Raw genomic sequence first — 21,404 nt, forward strand, 5'->3', positions numbered from 1 at the left:
AGATGCTTTAGTGGAAATTTTTGCTGAGCTGACCCTTTCTATTTCTTTGTTGATCAATGACAAGGGATATTTATTTTTGATGGTTATATTGTTCAGTGTTCGATAGTATATGCAGAGGTGCTGGTGCCATCCATTTTTTGACAAAACAGGATTGGGGCCGCAGTGGGGGACACAGACAGATGGATAAAATTCTTTGCCAGATTTTCATCGAGATACTCCCATAGGAACCTGAGTTCAGGTTCTGATTGGATAAATTTTGCACAAAGGAGATTTTGGCCCCTAGCTGGAGGTCTATGGGGCAGTCATAGGACCTATGCGGGGGCAGAGCGTCAGTATTATTTTTATCAAATACATCTGCAAGGTCCTTGCATTTCACAAGGATTGGTGAATTATCCTCATTCAGAGCCTGCTGTGTGCAGAAAATGGTGGCCTTGCCCAGATTACATCTAGGGTCTTCAAAATCAGATTGGACTAGGCACTGATGTAGACACTAGTCAGCTTCAAACCAAACTTCTTGTGCTCTCCAAGAAATGCTCATATTGTGGAGAGAGAGCCAGGGGATGCCAGGCATGATTGGGAAGTGAGGTTAGTTAATATGTGTAATACAATGGCTGCATGTACGTTGTTCTACCTTATTTAAGAACAGAAATTAATAATATAAAGAACCTATACCTTTTGTAAATCCTATCTTAGTATTTGTCCTGATGACCTCATACAGCAATGAACTACAAAGGTTTACAATTCAGCATGCAAAAAACATTTCCTTTTATCACTTCTAAATTTGTTCAGTTTGCCCTTGTTCTGATAATGCAGGCCAGGATATAAAGAAGGAGCTGATTGATTTTCACAACACCCATCATAAGCTAGAGTACTTCAGTCAAACTCCCCTCTAGCTCTTCTCCTTTGTAGGCTAAATAATTCCAGTCATTTTTAATATCTTATACCATATGTACATATCCCTTTATTCCATTAACTGTTTACCATACATATAATAAAGTCGTTTCTGTTAGAAAACTCACACAACAAAATGGCAAAAAGTGATTTCATTCTATATACATATCAACCCCACTGAGAGAAGAGACTGGATCACTGACGTTCAAAAATGTAGGGAAATGGAAGGGAAGGTTATTCATATAACCTAATTTTTAAGATTTAGGAATGATTCTTTCTCCTCCCAGATGGGGAATACAAGGGAAGCTAAACATTTCTGTCAAGTTTTATGAAACTTATTCCTCTCATATGGTCATTTTTCACCTCTTTGAACAGTCAGAGCTGTTCTCAGGTTTACAGAAATGAGGGTAGGTCCGTCCCACTGAACTCAGGAGTTTTTCAGAGACTGGTTATTCCTGTCTGTCACTTACCAATAACCTTTACTGTGATATCAGCCTTATCTTCTCCTGCTGGGTTCTTTACTGTAACTCTATAAACCCCCTCATCTGGCTTCTCTGCTCCTTCAATGATGAAGATACAGTGGTCTTCATGCATCTCTACACGAACTCTACCTTCAGTTTCAGAGAGAAGCTGTGGGCATTGAAAACAGCAAGTGAAGTCATTTGTATCTAGGGTGGAAACAGGAGAGCCTAATGCTGTGTCTGAATGAAGGGAACAGGGATTTGCATAAACACGCTGAGCCTGCACCAACATGTAAGTCTTTCTGACACCAACCATTACCAGTATCACTGAAAAGCTATCAATGAAGTTTTATTCTATTTTAAGGTTCTGTTGTATAGGAACAATAGGACATCAGTGGGAGGCCATTAACAGCTCGGAACATTCTCCTTTGGGGAGAAATTGGTTTTTAAAGCTCTGTAAGCACCATTGGTAGTTAAAAAGACCCTATTGCATTTCTCAAACTTGTGACTTGGGAATTTTCCTCTGCTCCTGTCTCTCCCTTGGCCCACACATTTTGTCTGTGTCCAAATCTTGTTGCTTCTTCCTCCTTGACATTTCTAAGATCTGAACTTTTGACCTTTTGTTTTTATCCACAATACTAAAACCCTTGTCAGAGCCCTCATCTTACATTTTTGTTACTGCCACCTCCTCATCCTCAGGGCTCTTGGATGCCTACATCATCCCCCCCCTCCCCATCACTTAATTAAAAATACTTTGACCATTTGCCTGTTCTCCCATTTTGTGTTTCTCTTTTTTTGGCTTAGGGGAAACAGGGGAAATCAGCGCTAACGTGTCTAAGCATAACCATCACCACTTTGTTGTATCCTTTTTCTTTTTCCTGTGTCACATCCTTGTATTTTTAGACTCTATGCCCCTTTGGACAGGGACTGTCCGAGACCTATGTGTATGTATAGCACCTAGAACAATGGGGTCCCAATCTTGACCCAGGTCTCTGAGTTCTAATGTAATACAAATAGCAAAATAATTCTTCTGACTGACTACCACACATACACCAATTTAACAAAAATTAATGCAGGATAAAAGGGACTTAATGTGAAAAGAGGTAACCTCCATGATCTTGTAGTGCGTCCTTCACATTCCCATCACTTTACCTGTTGTCATCTCTCTTTGCATCCAACTAATCTCTTCCCCTAGATATCTTTAGTAAGACTCAAAAAAGGGTTAGGTATCCAGAGTTACGTAAAACAGAATTTTAAAAGAATATTTAGAAGTGTTGTAAACCCTCATGCTTCAGGGCAAAAGTCCATCACTAAACAATGGTGGTTAGGAAGAAACTTGCCCTATAGACAGGTTATTCCATAAGTGTCCACTAAGGGGTTTCTTGTGCCTCCCTCTGAAGCATCTGATAATTGCCACTGTGAGGCAGAACACCATCCTAGATGGACGGTGGTCTGATCCATTATGTTAATGACTATGTTCCTATATACTCTAAATGTTAAGCTCCTCTAGGCAGGACCATTTGTCTGTAAATACACCAGATATATTTATGGGTTTGTATAAATAGTAAGGAACTTACCTTGCTCTCATTTCTTAAATCACTGCTGGAGTCTGGGGAATCCATGGACTCAGCATTGCTTAGCACATTGCAGCTGTTCTAGATGAGCAAAGAAATACATGAAAGATAATGGAGCAAATAATCAAGCAATCTATTTGCAAACACCTAGAAGATAATAAGGTGATAAGTAACAGTCAACATGGATTTGTCAAGAACAAATAATGTCAAACCAACCTAATTTAACAGGTAACAAGCCTTGTGGATACAGGGAAAGCAGTAGATGTGGTATATCTTGACTGTAGTAAAGCTTTTGATACTGTCTCGCATGACCTTCTCATAAGCAAACTAGGGAAATGCAACCTAGATGGACCTACTATAAGATGGGTGCATAACTGGTTGGAAAACTGTTCCCAAAGAGTAGTTTATCAGTAGTTCACGGTCAAGCTGGAAGAGCATATTGAGCAGGGTCTCTCGGAGATAGGTTCTGGGTCCAGTTCTGCTCAATATCTTCATAAATGATTTAGATAATGGCTATAGCATACACTTATAAAGTTTGTAGACAATACCAATACTGGAAGGGATTGCAAGTGTTTTGGAGAATAGGATTAAAATTCAAAATTATCTGGACAAACTAGAGAAATGGTCTGAAGTAAATAGGATGAAATTGAATAAGGACAAATGCAAAGTACTCCCCTTAGCAAGGAACATTCTATTGCACAAATACAAAATGGGAAATGACTGCCTAGGAAGGAGTACTGTGGAAAGGGATCTGCAGCTGATAGTGGATCACAAGCTAAATATGAGTCAACAGTATAACAATGTTGCAAAAAAACAAACATCATTCTGGGATGTATTAGCAGGGAGTGTTGTAAGCTAAACACGAGAAGTAATTCTTCCACTCTACTCCACGCTGATTAGGCCTCAGCTGGAGAATTGTGTCCAATTCTGGGTGCCACATTTCAGGAAAGATGATGACAAACTGGAGAAAATCCAAAAGAGACCAACAAAAATGATTAGAAGTTTAGAAAACATGACTGTGAAGAACGATTGAAAAAACTGGGTTTGTTTAGTCTGGAGAAGAGAAGACTGAGGTGGGACAGGATAACAGTTTTCAAATACATTAAAAGGTTGTTACAAGGAGAAGGTTGAAAATATGTTCTTGTTAACCTCTGAGGATAGGACAAGAAGCAATGGGCTTTAATTGCAGCAAGGGCAGTTTAGGTTGGACATTAGGAAAAACTTTCTAACTGTCAGGGAAGTTAAGCACTGGAACAAATTGCCCAGGGAGGTTGTGGAATCTCCATCATTGGAGGTTTTTAAGAACAGGTGAGACAAACACCTGCCAGGAATGGTCAAGTTATTACGTAGTCCTGCCTTGACTGCAGGGGACTGGACTAGATGACCTATTGAGGTCCCTTCCAGTCCTACCCTTCTGTGATTGTATGAAGAGTCAGAAAGAGCTCATTGAGCAGAGTTGGTCAAGCTGGGTCTGAGACACAGAAGAGAAGGATCTACGCAGGGTATGTTGGCTGCTTGGCATGGGAGATGTGACAAAAATGAAGATCAGAATAAATGAACAAAAATGAGAAGGAAATTAACTGATAAAAAAAAAACCCAGAATCATCAATGCATTCCCAGAGTGAGATAGAATTAAAGGAAGCATCAGCAAGATCAGTTTCATAGCCTTATAAACAAAGATTTATGAAAGATCCCTGCATCAGATGCCACAGATAGAAGTGATTCAGTCACTGTCCTATGAAAGTAGTAGGTTAGTGGGCTTATGTATTTGTGCAAAATAGAGAATGTTCTTTCTGTATCAGTGGGGTATTGGGCTTATGAACATCTTTTACGGAAAGGAATAAATTCATCCCTTTAACACCAGCCAAACTAGATAATCTGAAGTTATGCTACTGCCCTTATTAAATTCCTCCACTAGTCCCCATGCTTCCTTTGCATCAAATTCAGTTTCTTGTCCTTATGGTCCTTCACGGTCTTCCTTACTTATCTACTCATGTCTTATATCTCAACCAAAGTTCCCTGCTGCAGCTGCATTACTCTGTTCTTGCAAAAAGTAAACAAACTTTTTGGGTAATCCCTCCCAGAAGATTTTCTTCCACAAACTCATTTGGCTTGAGGGGGAGGGGAGGGCTGCATGGGCTCTACTGTTCCTGGGGAAGAAATGGGACCTCTTCTCTGCCCATTCTGGAACTGGGAGAAGGCGTAAGACTGGTTTGGGTCTTAGCTTCCTTTATGGGATAATATTAATAATTTTAATTTTAAATAATAATGAAGTCTGCATATGTTTTTAGAGGCAAAGTTCTTCTAGGAACTGTTTTCTGGACTTTTTTGTGGACTGATGATCAGAAGATAATATTTCAGAAGATTGAATTCCCTCTCCATCTTGTCACTGAAGGAAATTTCCTAATTCTGGGTTGCAAAGGAAAACATTATGATTTGTTTAGGAGTGGGTGCTGGGAATTAGAGTTTACTGCATTCATGACTGCCACAAGAGGTCAGCCTTTTGCTATCAACAAAAAAAAGAACATTTATCTGGCAGTAAGAAGTAGCATTTCACTCTTAAAGAAGAGAGATTGAAAAGTCAAAAGGTTCAGCAAATACCATAAAAAAAGTAAGTACCATTGTCTGCACTATTACTTTATACGTCTCTATTTTGGCCTCCTGCAATTGCTCCAACAACCAGGTAAAATAGGAGTTATCCTTTAAATTCACAAGGTCTAAATTGGCAGAATGCCCAACAGAACTGGCTGCTGGTGTAGATGAGTCTACTGCTTCTAAGACATTCAGTAGGATGTTGAAAGTACCATTTGTTCACAAACTGACCAAAAGAACTTGGGATGGGAAAGGAGAGACGGTAGAACATTTTCCTTCCTGTGAGGCACAGGTGGTGGGGAGGGCTGATGACCATGGCTTACTTGTTTCCTGTGACGTGAGAAGACAGTAATCTAGTGGTGGCAGCCCTCTCCATAGGCATGCAGATACTATGCTGATGTGCAGTAGAGAAAGAAGGGCAAAAAGGCTACCATACACATCCACTTCCTTCCTTTTGTTTTCCCCGCGCTGAAAATAAACACTTCAGAAAAAACACCATTCAAGAAGACTACAGCAAAATCAACTAAATCACCAGGTGCTGCTTTGCTGCTGTTTTAGAAATTTCTTTGTTTAGAAACATCTACATTTGGGGGGATATGGAAAAGTTCTTTAGGTAAGAATTGGAAATTCAAATCATATGTTTAAAAGAGAAGAAATTCCTTGGTATGACCTCTTTGCCTTAGCCACATTGTCAGACTACACATTACCTTGTTTACTTTCTGCCAGATGACAGTGGGTATTGGATCTCCTGATATGGGAACGTCCAATCTAAGTTTGTTCCCAGCCACCACAACAATAGTGTCAGGGGCTGCTTGACCCATGAAGTCCAGATGGATTTTGGGGGGTTCTGTAGCAAAAGTGGAGAAAATCAAATATTTTTCACCATGGTTTGAATGTTTTGCAGGAAAAGGGAGGCATTTCTCAGATGTTATATTAAAAATTGAAGAGGTTCTGCTACTGAAAAGCATGCAAGATGACTTGTTCAGATGTTACTCACATGATCCAATAATGAACATTGTTTTTACCTTGTCTTGGCACAAAATCAATCTTGATCTCTGGAAAGGGAAAAAAAAAAAACGGATCTGACAATAGCTAAGTTTCGTGTAATCATCAGACCAAAAATAATTTTAAAACAAATAATATAATAAATAATCCCTCAGTGTATGTAAATCAATGGGTGAATATATATTTTGGAAACTGGCTTGGTAAAACAAGAAGAAAATAACACAAAAAATAGAATAGGGCTGGGTCTTGCAAAGGCTTTTGCAAGTGAATAACTTTGCTCCCACGTGTAATCCTATTGACAGTGATTTAAGGCCCCAATCCTGCAAACACACACATACTTAACTTTACTCGTGCGTAGACCCATGAAGTCTGTGGGACTACGTGCATAAGTAAATGTAACCCGATGAATAAGTTTTTGCAGGATCAAAGCTATAGTCTGTGTTTGCAGGATCAGGCCCATATAAAATGACAAATAAACAATGTAGAAAAATAAAAATAGAAAAGAAGCAACTCTTTAAAAAAGTTTGGAAAATGTTTAGGATAAAAACAAACAAAATAATAGCAATAGTATGTGCAAGGGTTAAAAATACATAGAGATTGTAACTAAGCAATGGTTGAAAGAGAAACAAGAGAAACTAAGAGTGACTACGCGCAGTTTGAAACTATTTTACATGTCTATTAAAAGGAATGAAGATATCATGTGCCAGCCCTCAGCCTAATCACTTTGTTTGTTTGTTTCTATCCCTTTCCCTCTTTGTGTTTTGTCCTTTAGTTCTCAACCCAGGAAACACTTGGCACGAATAACTTTACTTGTGTAAGTCATCTAACTGTGCTGTGTCATTACCTCCCAGTGCTCCCCATCAGTACTTGGCCCAAGCCAGGGAAGATAATGATCCCATCAGTAGACCAAATTTGGTGATGAATCCTGGTCACATGCCACCTGTAGCACTTTGCACATACATTAAGAAGAAAACCTCCCAGCATAACCCACACGGAAAGGTGCTCTGGGGGTGGAAATATTGGGGGGGGGGAATATCTCCCCACACCCGTGTTTAGGTGGCATCCCCCCTCACACAGAAGAGGCTGCAGGGCTTGCTCCAAACCTGATGGATCCTAGTGAGGTCTGTTGAAGGCCAGAGCCATCTGCTTGGAGGCCCTGTGTCTCCACACTGGCTTCAGTTCTTCCTCACCCCGGGCTCTCTTGAAGCCACACTGCCAGGGTCTTCCCTGGCTAGAGACTTATGGGATCCCCAGGTTTATGGGATACCTCAGTTGAGCCCTACCGAAAAACATAATACAGCATTGGACTGTATTAATTTTTCTAAGGAATCGCTGTGAGATCTGATGGGCTGACCAGACTCCACTCCCTCTCCCAGTGGAGACCCTGGATGCACAGAGGGGCCTTTCTGGAGGTCTGGTGAAAGGAAGGACAGTGCAGTGGAGGAGACTACCCTACCCCCAACTCCTGTCCATACAGCAGTGGTTCTCAACTAGGGGTATGTGTACCCCTTGGGGTACGGAGAGGTCTTCCACGGGGCACATCAACTCATCTAGATATTTGCCTAGTTTTACAACAGGCTACATAAAAAGCACAAGTGAAGTCAGTACAAACTAAAATTTCATAAAGACAGTGACCGGTTTATACTGCTCTATAGACTATACACTGAAATATACGTACAATATTTATATTCCAAATGATTTATTTTATAATTATATGGTAAAAATGAGAAAGTAAGCTATTTTTCAGTAATAGTGTGCTGTGATACATATGTATTTTTATGTCTGATTTTGTAAGCAAGTAGTTTTTAAGTGAGGTGAAATTTTGAGAGTATGCAAGACAAATTAGACTCCTGAAAGGGGTACAGTAGCCTGAAAAGGCTTAGAGCCACTGCTGTAAAGGATCTATGTGCAAGGCTCCCTCCAGGTGCAAGGATCTGCTGTGAGCTCTACAATACAAATAATGATGATGATGCACTATCACAGAGAGAAGTTACATGTGCCATGTTCATACATCAGGAAGGGAAATCTCCATACAGCCTCCTGGTGTAATCAATTAAATGATTTGGTCCCACAGCTCCCTGTGGTCCTTATATATGGATAATTCCTCCTTTGGAAGGCCTGTGGTATTCCTGTTACATATTAGGAACCAGATTCCACAACACTCACCCAAAAATCTGAGTTTGGCAGAAAGGTTGTAAGCAAATCCTTCAGGGACAAAAGAATAGTCAGCCTCATCTTCTGGGGTTACATCATCAATAGTTAGCTTATGGATTCTGAAAAATATACACAAGCATGTGACTCTCTTAATTTTAGTCAGGAGGTATACTGCTACAGAGAGTGAGTGCATTCAGGCTGCAGCACACGGCAAGCCATTAATAATCTTCCCAGTATCAAATCAACATGCTAGGGCAAACAGAACGAGTTTCCTCTCAAGGATATTGTAAACCCAAGCAACACTATGGCAAAGAAAGTGCAGGCTTGTTCACCATCCCTCTCCTTGTAAACTCAGCAGACAGCACATCAAAACAATCCTTTGGGAGCCTAAGTAATTTAGGTAATTTAGAAAATTTTACTCCTCTAAATGTGTGTGTGTATGAGTATATACTATATATATTAAAACTATAGTAAATTAACACAAAGATATTTACTTCTCGGTACTGATATCTGTCTATCCTTATCTAATGTATCAGTCTGTTTGATTATGTCTATTTTAAAGTGACCATCAGTGTGGTCTCTAGGCAATTTAAATCCCCCCAAAAATGAAAGGCAGAGTAAAGGCTGAGAATCTGGGCTGATGCTCCATTGTACAGATATAGACTAACATACTATACGCACACCTGCAGAATTACATACATGCCAGTATTGTACATGTGGTGCACAAACCCAGGCAGATCACAGAAGAGAGGAATGGCTACATGTTCATTGTGCTGAGGAAGGTTCCTACTGCCTCCCATTAGCTGGCTTATATTCATTTCCTCATCACTATCCAGAGAGGACTTTAGTGTCATACCCAATCCTGTCCAAGCTTTCTGAAGCAGGACTCACCTGCCAATATGAGAGATCTTTATCCTCTCATCTGGGATCACCTCCTTCCCATTTTTCAACCAGATTCCTTTCACATTCTCATCGGAGACTTCGCACTTGAAGACTGCCTGGTCCCGTGCCCTCACTGTCAGGTCTGCGATACTCTGGTACACTTCCAGCTTCTTCTCTAGGGTTGTGAGTTGTGGAAGAAAACAACACAAACATCAGCAGGTCAAAGATTGGTTTGTACAGTAAAATGTTTATGTTGCTTTTAAAGAAGAGAAAGAGCCAGGTCTGAGGATGCTGTTTGTTGAAAGGTGAAATGTGAAGAGAAATCCACAGTATGCAGGATTTAACAGGACTGGTAGCCAGGCACCTGTTGCAGTCAGGATATCTATTACATCCGGCACACAGACCTAACAATCTTCTGTCTCCTTGAGGCCTCTGTGGTCATTTCCCCAGCTACGGTTTAATTTTTCTCCAGGCATAAGGACTAACTCACCTTCTTATCCCATTATGGAGAAGGTTACCTTCAGCCCTCTTGCACATTTCAACCTCCCTGATTATCTGGCATTGCCTGTAACTTACTGTGATGTTCCCCTGGTGTTATCTGGACTGGTGATCTGCTAGGTCACTCCAATCCTTGACTCTGAGAGCCAGCCTTACCCTGCTCTGCTGTGAGTACCCCCACTCCTGGGCTGTTCACGCACAGCCTCTGGCATGTGAGCTGCTCCTTGGATTGTGCAACTGAATGACACTAGCCAACATTTCTGGTCCCAGACACAACCCTAGGAACCTCCATCTTGCAGTGTCCAGTTATGCCCGCTGGATGTTGCAAGCTTATATGAATTCGTCAATTTAATAAAGAAATTGATATGTACCAGGTTTGTTATCCCAAGGGAAGTATCTGACACGCTTCAAACCAAACGCATTGCTTCAGGTAGAATAAACAAATTTATTAACTACAAAGATAGATTTTTAAGTGATTATAAGTCAAAGCATAACAAGTCAGATTTAGTCAAATGAAATAAAAGCAAAACTCATTCTAAGCTGATCTTAACACTTTCAGTGCCCCTACAAACTTAGATGTTTCTCACCACAGGCTGGCTGGTTGCCCTTCAGCCAGGCTCTCCCCTTTGATCAGCGCTTCAGTCACTTGGTGGTGATGTCTGTAGATGGAGGTGGAAGAGAGAGGAAGAACATGGCAACTTCTCTCCCTTTTATCATGTTCTTTCTTCCCTCTTGGCTTTGCCCCCCCACCTTCAGAGTCAGGTGAGAATTACCTCATCGCAGTCCCAAACTGATTCAAAGGAAGGGGGGTGACTCACTCAAGAGTCCAACAAATCCTTTGTTGTTGTCTAGACCAGTGTCCTTTGTTCCTGTGAGGCTGGGCTGGGTTTGTCCCATCCACGCCCTGATGAGGTGTGAATTGCCCCCCTGCTCTTGGGGAGTTTTTGCCTGGGCTTGCTTTAAGTCATGAGAACACATTTTCAGCCTCATACATATATACATGAAATTACAACCTATAACATTACTATAACAATGATTATGATAACATTACCATAACAACAATGTTCAGTACATCATGAGCCTGCCGAAGACACCCGAAATAACAAACTTTGCATTAGATACCACACCATCATATTATAAGGATGAACATGGGAGGTGTAGAGTGTTCTCACAAGGTACAGAACATCACACTTACCTTGTATGATCAGTTCAGCGACTGACTCCCCACCATTGGTCTTCACAGTGTAGTGCCCACTGTCCTCCTTGGTTGACTCATTAATGATCAGGTAATGCTTTTTCCCATCCTTCTTGAACCGGTACTTGAATGTCTCTTCCCGTTTCAGCTCAATTCCATCCTTTTCCCTGCAGTACCAAACAATATTGTCACTCTGCTTTCTGCTTCACTCTCTCCCTTCTGGGGCAGGATAAAAGTCAGCTGCATGATATTGAGGGTTTGGGGCATAGGACAGCAGTGCAGGATTGATGGTGACCTAAGTGGCAAAAGACTGAGCTTTTTACACAGTACCAAAAGACACAGAGCTGACACTACTACTTGCTGACAGTTCATTTGCACTGAAATTCTGATTCCTAGTACAAGAGAGTTAATTATTTTTGTTATATACTTACCCCGACAATGTGTTGAATGTTGTACAAGAGGCAATGATAAATACAATCCTTGCCCCCCAGTGAACTTACTGTCTAAAAGACTGACATAGAGAAGACAGAACTCAGTGGAAAATACAGAAGATGAAATTGATTAAGGTTCATTTTAACTGTTGTTGTTATTAATTATTATGAACTCACAACTTGTGGGCATCACAAAAGAAGTGAGATTTTAGGAGGGATTTATATGAAGAGGGGAGTTACTTTGGATTTTTCCCACCCTGTTTGTTCAAGGATCTTCATGTGTTTTACAAACATTACTGAGCCTCACAACACATCCTGGGAGTGTATGTAATTATTATAATTCCCAGTTTCCATATGGGGAAACTGAAGCACAGAGCAATGAACCTACTTGAACAAGGTCACACAGCAAGTCATTGGCATAAAGCTTTTGTAAAAACTCTTCCCTATTTAGTAGGGCTGTCAAGCGATTAAAAAAATTAATTGCGATTCATCGCACTGTTAAACATTAATAAATACCATCTATTTAAATATTTTTGGACATTCTCTATATTTTCAAATATATTGATTTCAATTACAACACGGAACACAAAGTGTACAGTGCTCACTTTATTTTTTATTACAAATATTTGTGCTCTAAAAAACAAAAGAAATAGTATGTTTCAGTTCACCTCAGACAAGTACTGGAATACAATTTCTCTATCATGAATGTTGAACATACAAATGTAGAATTAATGTACAAGAAAACTACATTCAAAAATAAAACAATGTACAACTTTAGAGCCTACAAGTCCACTGAGTCCTACTTCTTGTTCAGTCAGTCACTCAAACAAGTTTGTTTACATTTGCAGGAGATAATGCTGTCTGCTTCTTGTTTACAATGCCACCTGAAAGTGAGAACAGATGTTCACATGGTATGGTTGTAGCCGGTGTCGCAAGATATTTACATGCCAGATGTGTTCAAGATTCATATGTTCCTTCGTGCTTCAACCACCATTCTAGAGGACATGCATCCATGTTAATGAGGGGTTCTGCTCGATAACCATCCAAAGGAGTGCAGACCGACGCATGTTCACTTTCATCATCTCAGTCAGATGCCACCAGCAGAAGGTTGATTTGCTTTTTTGGTGGTTCGGGTTCTATAGTTTCCACATTGAAATGTTATTCTTTTAAGACTTCTGAAAGCATGCTCCACACCTGATCCATCTCAGGTTTTGGAAGGTACTTCAGATTCTTAAACCTTGGGTCAAGTGCTGTAGCTTTCTTTAGAAATCTCACATTACTACCTTCTTTGCGTTTTGTCAAATCTGCAGTGAAAGTGTTCTTAAAATGTACAACATGTGCTGAGTCATCATCTGAGACTGCCATAACATGAAATACATGGCAGAATGCGGGTAAAACAGAGCAGGAGACATACTATTTTCCTCCAAGGAGTACAGTCACAAATTAAATTAATGCATTGTATTTTAACGAGCCTCATCGTGTCCTCTGGAATGGTGGCCAAAGCATGAAGGGGCATATGAATGTTTATCGTATCTGACACATAAATACCTTGCAGTGCTGGCTACAAAAGTGCCATGTGAACGCCTGTTCTCACTTTCAGGTGACATTGTAAATAAGAAGCTGGCAGCATTATCTCCCGTAAATGTAAACAAACTTGTTTGTCTTAGAGATTGGCTGAAAAAGAAGTAGGACTTGTAGGTCTAAAGTTTTATATTGTTTTGGTTCTCAGTGCAGTTACGTAACAAACAAAAAAATCTACATTTGTAAGTTTCACTTTCACGATAAAGAGATTGCATTACGGTATTGTATGAGGTAAATTGAAAAATACTATTTCTTTTGTTTATCATTTTTGCAGTGCAAATATTTGTAATAAAAATAATATAAAGTAAAAAACATCCAAAGATATGTAATAGATTTCAATTGGTATTCTATTGTTTAACAGTGCGATTAATGGCAATTAATTTTTTTTATCACGATTAATTTTTTTGAGTTAATCATGTGAGTTAACTGCGATTAATCGACAGCCCTACTATTTAGTTTACAAATAACATAAAGGTAGTATAATAAGTAGCCTGAAATTTCTGCAGATATTCTTAATCCATTGTACATGTTTTTATTTTATTAAGATAATGCCGTTACAAATTGTATATTCACATTACTTTCCTTTTGGGGTTTGCTCTCTCTTTCCAGCTCAAGTAGACAGTAACTAACCCACGGTAGCTTTGATTGAGCTAGCACACTAAAAATAGAGTGTAGCCACAGCAGCAGGAGGGGCTAGCCACTCCAAGTATGTAGCCATCTAAAATGCTAGCTATGTACTTGAAGCAACTCCCCCTTCCTGCTGCTCACACCCCTGCAGCTACACTCTGTTTTTAGCACTCTAGCTCCATCAGAGCTAGTACAGTTATTTCTCCTCAAGCTTGAAGTGTAGACATACCCTAAATTACATGCATTGAGTAGTCTTAAACAGGACTACTTGAGGAATAAGGGATTAACGTGAGGAAGGATAGTAGAATCTCGCCTTATTTTTTGTCTGTATAATTACTGCTATTGTGGTTTTCGTTTTTAATTTTCTTTGAGGGAGTAGTGGATTTTTTGCATTATTACTTTAATTTATTTAATTAAGTGGCTAGCACACTGCTGATGACATATAAAATTATTTTATCTGCATAGGGCTTCACAGACAAGCAGTGGAACAATGAAACTACCAACCTCAAGAGGGAACCTCCAGATTTCTTCAGTTAGTTTTGCAACAGTATGCTACCACCAAAAAAAAACAAACAAAACCACATCTGAAGTACAAATGTAGTCATTGCTGACGGGGGAGGGGGGGGAAGAGAGAGAAAAGGATGACAGTACAATTAAGACACTAGACTGGGCCTCACAAGGTCTGGGTTCCATTCTCAGATCCGCCTCAGTCTTCCTGCATAAATGGTTAATCTTGCTGTACCTCAGTTCCCCCATCTGTAAAAGTGGGGATAAGGACACTTTCATATTTTCCAGGCACACTGAGAATATATTCATCAATGTTTGTAACATGCTCAGTTACAACAGTCATGGAGGCCATATAAGAACACAGACAGAACTGTTATTACTACAGTTAGTACAGTTGTTTTCATTTGAGGCCTATAAACCAGTGCGCGCACACAGCAGCCAGGGATGGAAAAATACATCCCAGCTACAAATCTTGTCACATTCCTTTTCTCAGGGATTGCTTTATTTCCAAAACACAAACTTAAAGTCAGAACAAATTAACTCATATTACTGGCTAATAACCACCTGAGGCCTTTCCAGCTTCAGCCAGCTGGTGAAGGAGAACACACAAACGTCCCCTTTAGTAACCCTTTCCAACTACTGTGGAGAGCCCCATACTAGGCCATCACTGATCGATGGCCTCTGCTGCCCCTTCCTAAGAGTGAGGAAGTCTTATACCTGTCTTCCTATAGTCACATACTTGCTCCTATTTGTGTACCTGTGATTACAGTTCCCAGTTTTAAAGGGCCCAAAGGCTGTAACAGAACACTGGGACATGCACATATGTCCCCAGGCCCAGTGCCCTGTTGCAGGGCCTAAACTACTTAAACATCTCCCTAAAGTAATATAAACTTGGAACTCTTTTTCCATATGGCATTTGATATTTTTCCCAGGTATGACATTTATCCTGCTAGTCCAGGTGTTGACAAAAGGGGCATTTATTGAGTCTCTGAAATGGTTAAAAAATACATTAAAATGTTAGATATTGTATTCCTAACTGCTCAAACTCAGTTACTGTGTATTTGAGAGATCTCTATCTCAGAGGGGGGCAAACTACGGCTCACGGGCCACATCCGGCACACGGGACCTTCCTGCCCGGCCCCTGAGCTCTTGCCCCGGGAGGCTCATCCCCGGCCCCTCCCCTGCTGTTCCCCCTCCCCTGCAGCCTCAGCTCGACCCGCCACCGGCGCAGTGCTCTGGCCAGCGGGGCTGCTGCACGGTAGCGTGGCTGCCTGTCCTGGTGCTCTAGGTGGCGCAGCTGTAGTGCCGCCAGCCACCAGTGCTCCAGGCAGTGCGGTAAGGGGGCAGGGAGCGGGGGGGGGTTGGATAGAGGGCAGGGGAGATCGGGGGAGTGATCAGGGGGCAGGGGTGTGGATGGGCTCGGGGCGGTCAGAGGGCGGGGAACAGGGGAGTCGAATGGGGGCAGGGGATCCCAGGAGGCAGTCAGGAAGGAGAGGGGGGTTGAATGGGGCGGCGGAGGGTCTGGGGGCTGTCAGGAGACAGGGAACAGGGGGTTGGATGGGGCAGGAGTCCGGGGGGGTCGTCAGGGGTCGAGAAGCAGGAGGGGTTGGATGGGGGCAGGGCCGGGCCAGGCCTGGCTTTTTTGAGGAGGCACAGCCTCCCCTAACTGGCCCTCCATACAATTTTGGAAACTAGATGCGGCCCTCAGGCCAAAAAGTTTGCCCGCCCCTGCTCTATCTGACTGCTTACTCCCTATTAGGCAAAGACAGCTGCAGCTTTGCCCTTCTCTGATAAAATGCACATTCCACAGATATCAACTCTGTATGGTGGGTCTGTTTTGGGGAGTGGTTCTGAAGCACAGGATCAGAAAGTAGCAATTGCCTGGTATTCTGGGAGGGACAGAGATCAGTGCCCCCCATGCCTTGTCATCTGTAAGTAGACACTGCACAACAATGTGTGTGCACGCACATGTATTTTTAACAGAGTAATGCATACACTGTAGCCAGCTGTGGGGCGGGGGTCTATTTAAATTCTCAGTTCCTTCCTTGGAGAGGGCAGATGGAAGATAGCACTCTCCAGGAATGACATGGGCATTGTGGGAATTGCTGACAGTCTTGTGCCTGCAGCTGTTAACAAGCATGAGAGGATTCCATCTGAAAAAGAAACTAAGTGAGGACAACATGTAAGAACTGGTATGTCAGAATTGCCCAGTGTCTTCTCCAAGCATGATTAGCATCCCAACTTCCTGTAAACCAAAATGCTGAACATGCTGGGCTCCCTGGACTGAATGCCCCTCATCCCAATCTCACAAACCTAATTTGCATAATGACTGACTCTGCATGGTCAAGAGAATAGGTGCATTATTATTTATTATTTGTATTATTCCAGCACCCAGGAGCCCCAGTCATAGACCAGGACCCCATTGTGCTAGGTGTACAAACACAGAACAAAAAGAAAGTCCCTGTCTCAAAGAGTGTACAATCTAAGTATAAGACAAGAGACAACAGAGGGATGCAGACATATGGACGGGGAGTAGAAGGAAACAATGAGACAGTGCTGGTCAGCATTATCAGCTGTTGTCTCAGCACATCAGCAGCCTAACAGTTGTCAAGTTTTTTGTAGGCTTCACAGCATAGGAGAGTTTTGAGGAGAGACTTCAAGGAAGATAACATTAGATTTGTTGATATCATGGGGAGCTTTTCCCAAGTGTGAGGGGCAGCATGGGAAAAGCATGAAAATTTGTTTGAAAATTTACAGGTGGGCAAGGAAGCCTGGCTTCATGGGCCAATCAGAGGTGGACATCAATCTTTCAATACTGAATGAGAGAGGAGAGGTAGAGTGAGGATAGCTCCTGAAAGTCCATGAAAGTGAAGACTAGTAAATGGCGTTTGATACCATAGAGAAGAACCCAGTGGACGGATTCAAAGAGAGGCGTGAGGTCATCAAAGTTACAGGCTAGGAGAATGATCTTTGCAACAGCACTCTGAATGGATATGTGCAGGGTAAGATTGCATTTGTCAAGCCCAGAGAAAAGGCTGTTGCAGACACAAAATGATGAGAACCTGGCTGAGAGTTTTAGCTGGGTGGATGGACAGGGAAGGTGGTATCTTAAGAGATTTTAGTCAGAAAGAATAATCAAAACTTAGACATAGACTGGTTGTGATGACCTAAAGAGGGGTCTGAGTCAAAGATGACATTCAGGTTATGGGCCTGAATGACAGATCAGATGCTGGTGTTGTCCACCTTAGATATGTGTTCACTTCGAGCTGGCAGTGTGATTCCCAGCTTGAGAAGACATGCTTGTGCTAGCTCTGATCAAGCTAGTGTGCTCAAAATAGAATCTAGCTGCGACAGTGCACGTGGCTGCAGGAGGGGCTAGCCATGACAAGTACATACGTAGCATCTCTGACGGGCACACACTTGAGGCAGCTAGCCATTTGCACTGCCGCAGCTACATTCTATTTTTAGCATGCTAGCACAATCAGCACTAGTGTGAATATGTCTCGTCGAGTTAGGTACCACACACCCAGTTTGGAGTAATTGATAAAGGAGGTTGCAGGGAGGATTTAGGGAGGAGGGTTAGACTCTCTGTTTTAGCCATGTTGAGCTTGAGCTGATGGCTAGAGAGCCATGAGGAGATATCAGAGAGACAGGCTGAGATTTTATTTTGAACAGAAGGAGACGAGTAGAGTGGTATATCTGAGAATCATCTGTATAGAGGTGGCAGTTGAATTTGGGTTTGTAGATGAGATCACTCAGAAATAAAATGTAGAGGGAGAAAAGAAAGGGACCAAGGGCAGAGCCAAGAGGAACCCCCACAGAAAGTTGGAGGGGGGGGGTGAGAAGGATCATCTGAAGGACATGCTGAAGGAGCAGTTAGAGAGGTAGGAGGAGAACTACAAGAGGACAGGGTCACAGAAGCCAAGGGGGGACAAGATTTCAAGAACAGCATGGGTGACAGTGTCAAAGCAGCTGACAGCTCAAAACGGATGGGGATGGGGGTATTAGTTCTGACTTTGGGCTATGGAAGAAGTCATTAGACACTTCTGTGAGATCATTTTCAGTTAAGTGGGAAGGGATGGAAGCCAGATAGGAGAGGGTCTAGGACAGAACTGGAGGAGAGGCATTCCAGAAAGCAATTGTAAATAGCATGTTCAGTGAACTTTAAGATGAAAGAGAAAAGGGAGATGGGGCAGTAGTTGAAGAGGAAAGTGGGGACAAGGGTGGGTTATTTTAAGATTGGAGAGAATAAAGCATGTTTGTATGGTGAGGGGAAAGAGCCAGAGCAGAGTGAGATGGTTAAGGAGAAAAGTAAGGTAGGGATGAGAGTGAGCACCTGGGAGAGATCAAGAAATGGGATGGGATGGGGTTACTGGGCCAGAGGAATGGGTTAGAGGAGGAGAACAGATGAGAAATTTGTAAATGGGGAGAAGAAGGAGAGAGTTGTAGGGGAGGAAAGAAGGAAGGGAAGGTGAGATGAGGGAAAGAGGAAGGTCACATCATATTTTGTCAATTTTCTCTCTGTGCAGAGAGAGAAGTGGAAACAGGAAGAGGGGAGAGTTTGAGGAGTGAGTCAAGGATGGTGAAAAGGCAGCTGGGATTGTAGGCATGAGTCAATTAAGTTGGAGAAGTAGCGTTTAGCTATGAAGATGTTAGAACTGAAGAAGAGAATTAATTTCTAATGGAGGAAGTCAGCCTGATCACAGGTTTTCCACCAGAGTTGCTCTGCAGTGCAAGAGCAGGAGGGGAGAAAAGGAATGTTGGGGGTGAGCCAGGGCTGGGTTTGGTAGGGTGGATCTCTTGTAATGGGAGAGAGGGACTAAAGACTCCAGGGTGGAGAAGAGCAATGCATGGAGAGAATCAATAACCAAATTGATGGAAGAGAGGACAGGGAGGAGAGGGCTGAGCAGATGAGAAGTCATCAGTTCTGATCAATTGGAAGTCACGGAAAGTCCGAGTCACAGGATGTGAGTTGGGAGGTTGCTGGGTGAGGATGAAAGAGACCAGGTGATGGCCAGAGTGAGGGAACTCAGCAACAGAGAGATCAGAGAGAGAGCAGTGCTTGATGAAGACCAAGTCAAGTGAATGGTCCTTCTGGTGAGTGGGAGAATTGAACCAGGGCTGCAGGTCAAATGAAGACATGAGGCTGATGAAACGTGGAGCTAAGGAGTTGGATGGGTCGTCAACATGAAGTCTCCAAGGATGAGTGGGGGAGATTGTGAAGAGAGAAAGCGAGAGAGCCAGGAGTCAAAATCAGAGAGGAAGGCTGATTGGGAGGAGTTGTGCAGAGGGAAGATGACAACAACAAGGAGGAGGAGAGGAAAGGCTTTTGGCCTGAGGCATGCTGACTTCTCCCTTGAGAGTCCCTTCCCCTTTTGACAGTATCTGCTTCCTTGAAGGTACTTTCCTTTGCCTTGGAGATCACTCCTTGCTCCCCTGAGAATTTCTGTCCCTGACACTATGAGCTGTTACTACTTCTCTGAGGGTTTCTGACACATTCCCTGAAGATGGTGTTATGCCACTTTTTCTAGTCTGCCCTAGTTTGAGTTAGACTCAGAATCAACCACCAATAATGGTTTCTAGAATGCCAGAATCTGTATCCCTGTGCTGCACATCTGTGCAGGAGATGCCAACATCCTGGGTCCTGTGCTCTGTGAGCATTGAGGTGACACAGACAATCCAGAGAGGACATAGATAGGCGGCTATGAAATGGGGACTTAGCCCCCTTCTGCACTAGCTGGCCACCTAGGGCTGGTGCTGGGGGATATATGCTTACACCTTCCAAAAGGAAATGTAGAAGCCACTTCTCAATGCTTGTTATAGAGCTCTCGAAAGCATTGTGCTTGCTTGTGCCCTGTGTAGGGAGAAAACCTCCAACCACTGGCAATAGTGCTTCTGAACCCATCTAACAAGAAGAGCAGAAGATGCCATTAAGTCCATTAGGATCTTGCCATGCAGATCTAATGAACCTGTGCAACACTTAGACCCTAAAGTAATAGGCACTATAGAAAATTCCAAAACAAGCATATCGATAGAAAGCTAGAATTATAGAGCGAGAAATTCTGGACACATCATAAAACAACAAACATAAGGAATACTTGATCACTTTATGATCTGTTCTGGCCCCTCTCCTTCTCCTCCTCGCCCTGTTAGGTGGGCAGATGGGGTATTCTCAGTTCCTCTCTCAGTTCCACCCTGTCCCTCTCCTCACTGCTTCAGGGACAGGCCCCAGCCACTCATCTTGAGGACCCCATTAGCTAATTTAATAGAATTTCTTTGTGTTAGAGACCTTGACAATATAACCACACTAATGGTGTCAGCCCTAGAGTGCCCCACAGAGGAGTGTGCTCCAGGTGTTTTTTTTTTTTTTTCTTACGTTCCCCTTACCATTTCACAGCAGCCCCTTCCTCAGACACTTCACACTCGAACTCCACTCTCTCTCCAACCATCACCACCTGGTCCTCCAATGGATGGCTGATCAGGATTGGAGGCTCTGGAAATGAACAAGCCTGTTTTAAACAGGGTCTGGATAATAGAATACAAAGAGTACTAAGATCCCGATAGCTTCATTTGCATCTCGGGGGGGAAAGGGACAGGATCTGAGGTAAGACATTTTTCATTCTACAGTAACTAGGGAGCAGTGAACTAATCCCATCCATTCCAAAGCACCCACCAATGCACACCATATGGCAGCATGCAATTTCCTATGCCAGTTCACACCATTATTTTTATCTAGTGACTCCTCTGTTCTTACATTATGGGACAGAGTAAAAATGAGGGATTAATCATTTCTCATTTATACTCTTCATAATCCTAATTCAGAGGTGTTAAAAACCTGGCCCATTTGACGTGTTTGTGCAGTCTATGTAACATATTTAGCTTATACACAAGCTAAGCTTTATTTGTAAAGTAAATTTCTAGTCCTCTTTGTTGCAAATACAGTCTTCTAAATGTGAACCAAGTGTAAGCGCCCCGTCCCCCCACTAATCTCATGGGGTGTTAACAC

The 21,404-nt window shown here is 42.3% G+C and overlaps 1 protein-coding gene across 1 annotated transcript in view; it reads right to left on the bottom strand.

The window, feature by feature from the left end:
* MYBPC3 (myosin binding protein C3) overlaps window positions 1–21,404 on the bottom strand; it is a 122,407-nt gene that overhangs the window by 54,491 nt on the left and 46,512 nt on the right. The window contains exons 15-22 of the mRNA XM_054026533.1: window positions 20,786–20,891; window positions 11,253–11,419; window positions 9,569–9,734; window positions 8,690–8,796; window positions 6,544–6,573; window positions 6,226–6,365; window positions 2,930–3,007; window positions 1,362–1,521 (exon numbers count right to left, since the gene is read on the bottom strand). Of these exons, the coding sequence (XP_053882508.1) occupies window positions 1,362–1,521; window positions 2,930–3,007; window positions 6,226–6,365; window positions 6,544–6,573; window positions 8,690–8,796; window positions 9,569–9,734; window positions 11,253–11,419; window positions 20,786–20,891 (954 nt within the window). The remainder of the gene's footprint in view (window positions 1–1,361; window positions 1,522–2,929; window positions 3,008–6,225; window positions 6,366–6,543; window positions 6,574–8,689; window positions 8,797–9,568; window positions 9,735–11,252; window positions 11,420–20,785; window positions 20,892–21,404) is intronic.

The sequence above is a fragment of the Malaclemys terrapin genome, chromosome 4 (assembly GCF_027887155.1).
Source record: "Malaclemys terrapin pileata isolate rMalTer1 chromosome 4, rMalTer1.hap1, whole genome shotgun sequence".
In the NCBI taxonomy this organism is placed as follows: Eukaryota; Metazoa; Chordata; order Testudines; family Emydidae; genus Malaclemys; species Malaclemys terrapin.